Source organism: Phyllostomus discolor, chromosome 5 (genome assembly GCF_004126475.2).
Source record: "Phyllostomus discolor isolate MPI-MPIP mPhyDis1 chromosome 5, mPhyDis1.pri.v3, whole genome shotgun sequence".
Taxonomy (NCBI): Eukaryota; Metazoa; Chordata; class Mammalia; order Chiroptera; family Phyllostomidae; genus Phyllostomus; species Phyllostomus discolor.
In genome coordinates, this window is record NC_040907.2 from 126,416,631 (window position 1) to 126,428,433 (window position 11,803).

An 11,803-nucleotide genomic window follows, 5' to 3' on the forward strand; every position below is an offset into this window, starting at 1 on the left:
ACTCATGCTCCTCTGCACTCAAGGAGAACTCTTTGGGAAAGTGGGGATGTTTCATGTTTGCTTACAACAGTGATGGCAAACTCTAGCTCCTGGGCTGGATCTGGTTTGCTGTTTCTGGCCTATGAGGGAAAACATGTTATTTTGTGACATAAAGATTGTATGAAATTCAAATTTTAGTGTCCGTAAAGTTTAGTTAGAACACAGCCACCCCATTCCTTTGGCTTTTGCATGCTACAACTGCAGATTTGAGTATGTGTGACAATGTGTGGCCCGTAAAAACTAAACTACACTCTGGTTCTGGAAAGAAAAAGTGTTTGGCACCTGACCCAGATAAATATTGGTGTTGCGGGCAGTCATTATGTGATAGGTGCATGCTGCAGAAGATAGGCTTGTATAATTAAAATTTTTTACTTCAACCACTGTCATAGCCTATTTTAAAAGGCAATTTTATTTGGAGCAAATCCAGGTTTCATGGGATTTGTTGTGTTGGGCTTTGGCCTCAAAAGACCTGAGGTGTAATAGTGAGCTCCATGTTCCTAGTGGGTTGCTGTAGGGTTTACTTAAAAGGTAAAAAGATTGAAATGGCCAAGGATTTCTTTGCCGTATTATCCCGTCAGAGGTCAAATGTCACCTAGACCTAGGCAGATGCTGACAGTTGCTGTCACGGCCTGGGCAAATCTAGCCACGTCAGCGCGTATATATATATATATATATAATTTATTTATTCATTCGTCTCTGTCGATTGAGACTAAAGGGCTCGGATGGATCCGCCCCCTGTCCCTCCCCTCAATCTCCTGGTGAAGCCGAAAGCCGGTTACTCCCCTGGGGCTCATCCCAGGGGACTGCTGCGTCCACTACAAGGCACAAGTGGCGTTAATCTACAGGGGCGGGGAGAGGAGGAGGGTTCAGCCTCAGCATCCAATCAGGGCTTGGCCTCATGTCCAGCCAATCATGCTAGTTGGGTTTAGCCAATCCCCCGGAAGAGGAAGACTGGAGTCAGTGATTGCGCCTCTCGCTTCCAGCTCGCGGTGGCGCTGTGTGGGGTTCACAGTTGACCGTGGGGGTTCTCGCTTGCTCCCTAGTTCTGGAAGTCCGGGCGCACCTCCCGGAGGCATGAGGCGACAATGGGAGCCTGCCATGAGGGTAGCCGAGCAGGCGGGCTGTGTGGTGAGCGCCTCTCGGGCCGGGCAACCCGAGGCGGGCTTGTGGAGCTGCAGTGGGGTGATCCTGAGCCGAAGCCCGGGCCTGGTGCTTTGCCATGGCGGCATCTTCACCCCTTTTCTGCGGGCTGGCAGCAGGGTGCTGACTGAGGCCGGTGCCAGCTTCCTGCCCGGCGACAGTTGCGGCGATGACCTGCGCCTGCACGTGCAGTGGGGCCCAACGGCCGCGAGTCCCTTAGGCCGCGTCGAGCGGGGCCGCCCGGGGTTGTGCACGCCCCAGTGCGCCGGCCTGGAGCCCAGTCCCCCAGCCCGGCACCGCGGCCCGCCCCTGGAGCCCCCGCACCCTGCTGAGCTGCTGCTGTTGCTGAGCTGCCCGGACTTCCGGGCGCACTTCGCGAGCCTCTTCGGGAGCGAGGCGGCCGAGCAGTGGCGCTTCGCAAGCGCTGCACGGGAGGAAGAAGTGTCGGAGGACGAGGAGGAGGATCAGCTGAGAGCGCTGAGCTGGTTCGCGCTGCTGCGTGTGAGGCACGGCCTGGAGGAGGAGGCAGACCTGCGCGGGCCAGCATTGGCCGTGGTGCCTCTCGGGACCGTGCCCAAGGGCACTCCGCTGCTGGCCTGTGGCTCCCCGTTTGGGTCCTTCTGCCCTGACATCTTTCTCAATACGCTCAGCCGCGGTGTGCTCAGCAACACTGCGGGCCCGCTACTGCTCACCGATGCACGCTGCCTGCCGGGCACGGAGGGTGGTGGCGTGTTCGCAGTGCGACCTGCGGGGGCACTGGTGGCGCTGGTGGCGGCTCCCCTCTGCTGGAAGGCCCACGAGTGGGTGGGCCTCACACTGCTCTGCGCTGCTGCCCCTCTCCTCCGCGCCGCCCGTGATGCGCTCCGTTCCTTGCACCCCAACACGACTTCCCTGGCCGCACTTCTGCCCCCCGAGTTGGGCGCCCCGTGGGCCCTGCCACTCCAAGATCCCGGACCCCTGTGGGCAGCCGCAGCCGTTCTGGTGGAGTATGGCACCGTCTGGGGCTCTGGAGTGGTCGTGGCGCCCCGCCTCGTGGTGACCTGCCGGCATGTGGCACCCCGCGAGATGGCCAGAGTCCTGGTGCGCCCCACCACCCCCAAGTAAGACCCTCAAGCGTATCCTCGCTACTCGAACCCCTCGCTAGGTCTGAGGTCTGAATTTTATGTCTCCTGTTTTAATCCTCAGGATTATGGGGGCCTTTTAGCGTCACGCTGATGATTTGAAATCCTCCCCTCATCCTTGGTACCCAGTACCCCGGTATTGGGGATCCTGGGCCAATTGACAGGGACTGGATGGGGCTTGGGCAAGATGATAAGCAACTCTGGATTTGGAAATTATGGGGCACACCTGCATCCCTGCCTGGGCATCTTTGACCTCCCTCTCCCAGTCTGACTTCCTTCTGTGCAACTTCTCAGTCTCATACCCCTACACACACCCATCACTGGGTCCTTTGAATGGGGACTTCCTAACCATGCCCCTCCATCCCCTTGATAGTGGTGGTGAAGTCCCAGGGGCTCAGGATGCTGTTCTCCATGGATGATGAGTTGAGCCTGTTCATCTTATTTATCTTGTAGATCTTAACCAGTGCTTCCCATCTGTATCAAAAGGATAGGTGTGGGGTTCCAAATCATTACACTGTGGGAGGGGGGCCAGGCAGATAGATTTTGAACAATCTGAGTGATCCTGGTGGATAGCCAGGTTGGGACCTTCAGGCAGTTATTTGTTCCCTCTCTGCAGGGAAGGGCACGCTTGTCCTTCTTCCACTTGCTTTGACAATGGGAACAGCGATCTTGGCTTACTGGTTGATTTTCTAGTACATGTTCTTTCTATTTCCTCTGTAGTTTCAGGTGATTCACTGAGGCCAACACCAAACAGCAGATACTACCTTGATGTTAATGCCTGACAATCTCTTGTACCTGCCAGTGAGGCCTGGCAGCCCAGGCCTTTCAAAACCCTTCGGCTGAACATCCGAGGTTAACCCAGCCTGGCTTTGCCATAGAGGTAGCCACCGGTGGCTAACAGGACAGCCATGACTGATGAGAATTTCCTTGTCTGTGTAGTCCCAAGTACCTCACCACCCCCCACCATTCTTGGCCCTAAGAAAACCAGCAGGTCTGCTGGAAGCTATGCAGGCAGAGTGTGCAGCAGGGAGCCCCTATGTGACCTTGGGCAAGTCACTTAATCTGTTTAAGCTGCCTCGCATTGAGTTGACATGTGAAGTCTTGAAACAGAGCCTGGCACATAGTGAGTGCTGTAGAAGGGCTAGCATTTATGTGAACAAGGACCCAGAGGGGTGAAATCACACCTGACCCACCGATTGACAGGACTGCCCATATCCAATGAAGCAGTGAATGAAAATGCTGGGCATGTTTGCTCTGGCTTCTACCACTTATGTGATCTTGGGCAAGTTATTTCACCTCTCTGGGTCTCAAATACATGATCTAAAGTGGAGATGATATCACTGCCTAGTTCATAGGGATGCTGTGAGGACTGAATGAATGATGTTCATAGAGCATCATTCATTCAGTGGGCCTGGCCCACAGTGCTCACTAAGTGTCAGATCTTTATGGTCGTGGTGACGTGCACAAAACTTTGCAATTGGTAAATCACATTTGGAAAGACCGCAGAATGGTTAAATGACCTGCCTGGACCTGTCGGCCAAGTAGGTTTCAGGGCTGAGACCAGATCTTTTGACTCCCAAGCCGATGACTTTTACTGTCACTCATGCCCTTGCTTCCTCCCAGTACTAAAGAGCCAGAAATCCAGCCTGTCATTTTATTTCCCTTGCTCCCAGGAGCGCCAAGATCTGGGGACACGTGGTGTTTGCCACTCGCGAGACATCTCCATACGACATAGCAGTGGTGAGCCTGGAGAAAGAACTAGAAGGTGTCCACATGCCTGTGCCCACTGAGCACTTCCACGAAGGTAAAGGACAGAGGGGCCCTCTGATCTGGGGTGGACCTTTGGAAGGAAAGTCAGTGTTGGATCAGGGAGCCAGTCCCCCAGGCCAACGCCCCTCCCACTCCTGCGGTACTAGTAAGCCAGGGTGGCATCATGCTGGCAGGAAACCTTCCTGGTTACAGTGCTTTGGCCAGACATGCGCTTGGGGGCCTACCTTCTTGTGCCTCATGTGCCACGGTGCTGAGAGACAGGTGGAATCCTCAGCTATGGAGAAGGCATGCCCCTTTCCTGCAGCAGTATAGCAGGGAGGTGCTGAGCCTTGAGGGCTCCTTATAATGCTGCAGGCTGGTCAGAGAGATGTTGCTCTTTCATAGCTTCAGTGGCATGATTTGGGTAACAGGTTTGTGATGCTGCCACAGAAGCGCCAGAGGTCTCCCTTTGTGCATGCAGTGTAACATAACTACAAAGAGCACACGCTCTCTGAGCTGGCATCTCTTCTGCCACTTACTAGTCCTGTCCTCACACACGCAACTTGATGCTCTCTCAGTTTCCACAGCTGAAACTGGGGGTCTCATCCTACTCCTGGGCATTGTGAGGTGTGGCTGAGATGTTGCTTGGAGAGCACTCAGCCCCGTGCCCTGTGCATTCAAACCCTCGGTAAAGGAAGGGTCTCATCACCATTTTTTTCACCAAGAGACTTCTTAGCCCCAGGAGGAGAAGGATGTTAATTCTAAAAACATTTGTTGAGCACCTACCTAGGTTCTAGGAACGCCAAAAGGTGACTCCCCAGTTAGCAGGGGCCAGAGGGCTGGGGAAGGGCCTGATGCTGAGTAGTGGTTGAGCAGGTGCAGTGCTGGGAGCTCAGTGGAGGCCCCAGACACTTCCCGTGGGGCCTTAGGGAAGGCTCTCTGAAGGCAGGAGTATCTGAGCAGAACCCCGAAGAGCAGAGTGTTGGGGACTTTGGAGAGGGCAGGGATGGGATTGGGGAGGAAGAGTCCTGCCAGACAGAGGAGGAGGCTTTGCAGCTTTGTCCTCCTTCCTTCTCTGGCAGGTGAGACCGTCAGCGTGGTGGGCTTTGGCGTTTTTGGCCAGGCTTGTGGGCCCTCGGTGACCTCGGGCATCCTGTCAGCTGTGGTGCAGGTGGATGACACACCGGTGATGCTGCAGACCACATGTGCCGTGCATGGTGGCTCCAGTGGGGGACCCCTCTTCTCTACCTCCTCAGGGGACCTCCTGGGTAAGCAGCTCCTAGGCCCTCCCCAGGCTTCCCCTTGCCAGAGCCTCAGTCCTGTCTAGAAAGGACTTGGTGTCCATCCCTGTCTGGGAAGATGGTGTCATTATGCCCAGGAAGCAGTTAGCCAAGGTTTTCAGGCCAGTCTGCTTCTGAGGGTGAAAGGTAACGGATGCTGGGCTGCAGGGGAAGAGAGCTGGGTTCTGGTTCCTCCTCTGCCACTGAGCCACAGTATGGTCTTAGGTAAATCACTTCACCTCATTCAATCTGTGAAACTCGGGAGCTGGATTAGTCCAAGGGTCACAAACTCCATAGCTTACAGAGGCTGGGCACGCAAAAGGAATGGACGAGTGAGTGAAGACAGTATGGAGTGGAGGGTCGAGGTAAACGGGTGAGCGTCACTCAGCTCCTGCCCGTTGCTGCCACATTATGAAGGAATGTGAGCTAATGCTGGCTGATCTCCAGTTTTTCACAGGAAGCTGTGAACACCCCCTTCTTCCTTAAAAAAAATATGCTGCTTAAATCAGTTTTTAAATTTTTGTATTCAGGTTTTTTTTTTTAAGGAAGGTCTATTAAAAAAAAAACAGCGAACATGAATCTATGTGGCACCTGCACTGCCCAGTGGTAGCCCAGCACACAGGGGGCTCATGCGTGCTTCCGCTCCTCTCATTTCTGATTGCTCTCTCTCACAGCAAGAGATCTTGCTCTTGCTGGCTACAGTCGATTTACTTATTTCTTCAGCTATAGTGTACAAATAAAGACAAATCAGTATGACTTTAAAAAATACATACAGATAAGTGCATACAGAAATGAATATATATGTGTATGTATGCACAAGTTAATATAAGGATATATATATATATATATATACTTATATATATATATATATATATATATATATATATATATATCCCAGCTCTGTCTGCTGTGACACCCTGGTTGCAATGAGCACACCGAGAACCCAGATCTTGGTTTCTAAGAGCCATTCTTGAATAAAAGGAACTGGGAACTGGTTGATACCAGGAGAGGGACAGGGAAAGCCCAAGCTGAGCCGGATCATCTTGTACTGGAAAGGCAGGAAGTACAACAACGAGATGACCGGGTCCGTCGAATGCTGAAAGAACCAGAGCCGACTTGAAGGAGCTCCCGTTGGAACGACTTGAGCAACAAAACAATAGCAGTAGGACTAGATTATAACCCAAAGAGAAGAATGAATATCTGCATGTCCACACTGCTATAAGTAAATAACCAAACAAATGTTAAAATGGAGACAACTGCTCTTCCTTACAGAAGATTTCCAATTAATAAATGCAGAAATGAGGGGAACAGAAAATCACTATTGGGTTACCACAGTAGGAATTGCTGCAGACAGAATCCACCAATGGATGCTAAAGTTCGTGGGCAAGAATTTAAGTAGAAACAGGATATTTGCCTAACTCTAAAACATTTGGTGCTTTACACAGGGGGAAATAGTAAGTCTACAGTGGGGCAACCTGGGAGATAACCAAAATAACTACTCTTCACAGTGGCAGGGCCACAAAAGGTAAAGAAAGACTATGGAACTGGCCCAGATTGGAGACTTAGGAGGTGCAACAACTAAATGCCCTGTGGGATACTGGATTGCCTCCTAGCACAGAAAAAGGGCGGTAGCGGAAACATTGGAGAAGTTCGAGTGAGTTCTGTGCTTTAGTTAATAACATTGGTTAATTTGTCAGTTTTGATCAATGTGTTACGGTGACATAAGATGTTAACAGAAGGGAAAGCTGGGTAAAGGATCTACAGGAACTCTGTACTATTTGGCCAGGCTTCTGTAAGTCTAAAATTGTCTGAAAAATGAATGCATACACGTGCACACACACACTAAACAAGACAAACAGAATGTGTCTGTGGGTTTGATTCATTTCTGCGTCCACTCACGAAGTATTTATGAGGCCTCCTCTGTGCTGGGCACTATTGTAGGTGTGGGGAGGCTGGGTGAACAAAACACGGAGCCCTGCCCTTGTGGACCTGACACTAGTTAGAGAGATAACAAAATAAGCGAAACATAGTGTGTTAGATGCTGACAGTGTTGAGAATTTTAAGGCAGGAAGGGGCACCAGGGTTTGGAGAGCTGACGAAAGAAAGCCTGGCATCTGTCATTATGAGGGACCTTCAAGTCCCCAGTAGGCCTAGGGCCTCCGTGATGGAGATGAGCCTCCCTTCCCATCTGTCTGTGTCCTGACTCACAGCCCCTTTTCCTCTCTGACTCCTCAACAGGCATCGTTGCCAGCAATACCCGGGACAATAACACGGGGGCCACCTACCCGCACCTGAACTTCAGCATTCCCATCACGGTGCTCCAGCCGGCTCTGCAGCGCTACAGTCAGACTGGCGACCTGGGCGGCCTCCGAGAGCTGGACCATGTCGCTGAGCCCGTGAGGGTGGTATGGCGGCTGCAGCGGCCCCTGGCAGAGACCCCGAGGAGCAAGCTCTGAGTCTGTGTCACCCTCGGGAGAGAAGAGTAACCATTTTATGCCTGGGGAATGCCAAGGTGATGGCAACCTCAGGATCCTGGCCTGGCATGCCCCAGCTGGGCAGAGCCCCCATCACCACCTGCCTTGTTTGGCCCTGGATCAAACTCTAGCCCCGTGGGTCTCCAGGCCAGTGGCCCGTTTTGGGGTGCTTTCTTCAGCCCCCACCTCTCTGCCCCCTGGCACTAGACTCAGCTCTGTTACTCACCAGCTGGGGAGCCTGGCACAACAGTCCTGGTCCTGATGACAGACACGTCTCGGGCAGGCAGGCCCAGCCCTGCTCTCGCGTCCCTTCCCTGTCACCCCATGGCCTCTGGCCACCCTAGCGGTTGCTTCCCTGGGGCCTTGGCTCCTCTCACTCTCTGTCAGAATGGGCGGCTGGCAGGGCCCTGGCACCCCCTCAGAAAACCTTGTCAGAGAGACCCCGCACTGAGGACCAGAGACAAAGGAAAGGGAGCTCGCTGTTATTCCTGACCTAGGGGGAGGTAGAGTCCTCGGAAGTCAGGACTCCTGGGTCTTCATATGTCAGTTGTCACTCACTGACCTGCGGGGGCACTCTGACACAGTGCCTTACTTTTCCCAGCCCGTATAATGGGTCTCAGGAATCTTGGCAGGGCTGGGGCTGGTGGTTAGAGCGTGTCTGGTTGGGGTTTGGGAATAAACGGGACCTATGGGAGGAACTCTTTACCTGTATGTATCACACTCTTTTTTTTTTTTTTTCCTTTTGGTTTGGAGAGTCCAGTTGGTAATAAGCAAACACCAGGCACAGAAACATACCTTTTCTGTCCCATGTTCTCAGTGGGGTTCAATCTCACAGGATATTCTCAGGCCAAACGGTTCCTGCCACTACCCCTGGCTCCTGGAAATTTGGACAGAAGTCCTTTGTTAGGCAAGGAGCCCTGAAGTTCTGTCCCCGAGCCGGGGGCACTGTGGAGTGGGAAGAGCGGAGAGATGTGGGGTGGACTGCCTCGGCCAGGGTGTGCGAGGAGTCGCACCAAGGCCCCCTTCCCTCTCGGATCGAGGTGGCGCCTTGTCGCCAAGATGTTGAATGGCAGTCAGACATCTTCCCTGGTTTTGGGGGTTCTGGGTAGGTCTTTGGAGATGGGCCACCAGCTCTGATATGCCAGGCCCCAAGCCCGGTGTGGGGTCACAGCACACCTCTCTCTCCTCCCTCCTGGCTCCCGGTTTGGGCTGTGATTTTTTTAGAGCCCCGCCCTTGCACTCTGCCCATTGGAATCCTCTTCATCTGCCGGAGCCCAGAGCTACCAAGAAATCTTCCTTGACCTTCCCACGTCCCAGGGCAGGCTGTAGTGCTGTTTACTTCTGTCTCCCACAGGGCCCGGGCGTTTGCCCAGTACATTTCCAAGCCTCTCGATTGGCAGTTGAGAGTCTTGCCTGCTCAGTGACCTCCGGCCCCCTTAGGAATCATGCCGGACAGAGGGGTTTCCCAGCAGTAACCTCAAGGCCCAGCCCCTCCGCTGAACTGGCTACATGACTTTGCTAAGTTCTTAGCTTATGAGCCTCAGTTTGCTCACGTGTGAAACAGAGATGAATAAAACTCAGCTTGCAGGGCCCATGTGAAAATTAAATTTGAGAAGCTATTCAAAGCACTTAGTTTGTTTTCAATAAATATTAGCTATTGTTTTTCTAGACTATTGGTAGGATTGATTCATCAGAAATACATCATTCTGGTTGTTAGGGGCTGGGTGGGGGAAGGAGTGGGGAGTGGGGTTCTGGAATTAGATAATAATGGTGAAGGTTGTACAACCTTCATATCACCGAATTGCACACTTTGTACTAGTGAATTTCATGGTGAGCAAACATCAGTGACCTCCTAGGGAACCAGGTGCTGTGTCAGGGCCAGATGCTAGGGACCCAAAGTCCAGCAGAGTGAGGTCTCTGCCCCAAAGAGCTGGTCAAGGGTGACTGTTGCTCTCTCCTCAGTGTCAGAGTTTAATCCCTCCCCTACTTTCCTGTGGGGGTTTCAGAAGGAACAAAGGGAGATAGAAGCTGTTTGGAAGTTTGTTAAGATCAGGACAAACACAGGGCTGGCTGTGCTGAAGCAGCAAGCCCAACCCACAGCCCTGGGATGGACCCCTGTGAGCTGGTTTCGGATGGGGAGGGCCCTGGAGCTCTCCGCACCCACACTGTGACACCGTTGCTCTCTTGGTCCTCCGGGGCTGAGGGAAGGGTGTGGAGACTCCCACACCCCTCAGTATTCCCTCCTTCAGCCTCCATGGAGCAGAGAGCCAGCTGGGACAGGAGGAGAGGCAAGGATTTCAGAGAAGTGGAAGCTGCACCCTGGGCTTCGCAGGCTAACAGACTGTGATGCTCACGGGAGCACGCCAGCTCTTCTCCCAGCTGAGAAGGTTCTGGGCATCAACTTCCAGGTGGGATTGATCACAACACCCCCTATGCCAGTGGTAGTGGACACAAGGTCTTTGTCCACAGCTTTTGGAAGAGGTACAGGAAGGGCCATTTCTAGTATAAACACACATGAAAACCCAGGAAGGCGAAGGGCAGTATTCAAAGGGGCCCTGGGGCCCCGGCGGGGCGGCTTGGTTGGTTAGAGCGTTGTCCCATACACCGGAATGGTGTGGGTTGGATTCCCTGTCAGGGTACATGCCTAGGTTGTGGGGTTTGATCCCCAACTGATTTTTCTCTCATGTCGATGTGTTGCTGTCTCTCTGTCTCTATAAAAATAAATAAACGTGTTCTCAGGTGAGCCGGCTGCTATGTTTGCTGCTGCTGTGTGCCAGGCACCACACTGAAACACTTCTCACAGATGATCCCACTGAATCTTTCTTTCTAAAATTTTTAAAGATATTTATTTTGAGAGAGGGGAAGTGAGGGAGAAAGAATGGGAGGGAGACATCAGAGTGAGAAACACTGATCCATTACCTCTTGTTCTCGCCCTGACCAGGGACTAACCTGCAAGCCAGCCCTGTGGCCTGACTGGAATCAGTTGGCAGGTCTTTGTTCCGTGATACGATGCGATGCTCGACCAACTGAGCCACACTGGTCAGGGCTCATTGAATCTTTCAAAACTGCTAGGGCGGGTGCTAATACTTGCATAAAACGGAAGATGGCTTTTCTGTCACCAAATGAGCCCCATCCTCCTGCCAGGCTGCAGCTTGGCCAGCCCATTTCTTTACACATCCTACTTGGTCCAAGCTCCTTTTCCCCCACCCCCTCCGAGTTCCCCAGTTTCAGGCTGCCCATCCGATCCCCCATCCTTTTACCACAGAACATAACTCGGACATCACTCTTTTGCTTAAAATCCTGCAGGCAAATCCCATTGCCCTAGGGATGACAGGGCAGTCTTCACCAGGGCCTGCAGGACAGGCTTGTATCAGCCTGCCCACGCTGGGCTGGGCGCTGCAGTGCCCCTGCCTTCGGCAATTTGTCCTGCCTCTGACGTGCACGTGCCTCCTCTCTGCCCGGGGCTAACTCCTCTTCCTTGCAGAGAGGCTTTAGCAAGCTTCCTTTGCCTGACCTTCCCCTTGCCCTGCCGTTTTTCTTATTTGGATGAGTGATACACGTTTAATATATTGTGTTATCTTTCCTTACCACTTCCCCTGACATAAGACAGAAATCACGCCCATTTTGTTTTCCATTTTATCTTCCAGTGCCTAGCCCAGGTCCAGGCATACAGAGGTGCTCCAATGGATTTGCAGGATTATTATTTATACGTTTAAAGGCAGGAGGTTGGTAATCCGCCCTCAGTGGCAGAGCCAGTGCCCGGAAGCCAGCCCTCTTTAGTCCGTGTGGCTCTGGCAGACAGTCGGTCCAAACTTTGTAGAGAGTCCGAGGGGCTTGTGCCGGGCCAGGCAGTGGTCTGTTTCAGGGTTGGTGCCGTTCCCACCGCCAGAGGGCGGGCAGGGACCGCCTGCACCAGTCGTTTTTTCTCCAGGCCTCAGGCCGCCTGGGGCGTGTCCAAAGGTCCTGCGAGTCACGTGGCCGGGACTGGCCTCCGAGCAGA

The 11,803-nt window shown here is 53.0% G+C and overlaps 1 protein-coding gene across 1 annotated transcript; it reads left to right on the plus strand.

The window, feature by feature from the left end:
- The first annotated feature begins 1,013 nt into the window (after nucleotides 1–1,013).
- TYSND1 (trypsin like peroxisomal matrix peptidase 1) lies at nucleotides 1,014–8,567 on the plus strand. The gene is made up of 4 exons (XM_028512395.2): nucleotides 1,014–2,279; nucleotides 3,974–4,104; nucleotides 5,132–5,317; nucleotides 7,568–8,567. Exons 1-4 carry the CDS (start codon nucleotides 1,114–1,116, stop codon nucleotides 7,783–7,785), a joined length of 1,701 nt encoding a protein of 566 aa, XP_028368196.1. The 5' UTR covers nucleotides 1,014–1,113; the 3' UTR covers nucleotides 7,786–8,567.
- Nucleotides 8,568–11,803: the final 3,236 nt, after the last annotated feature.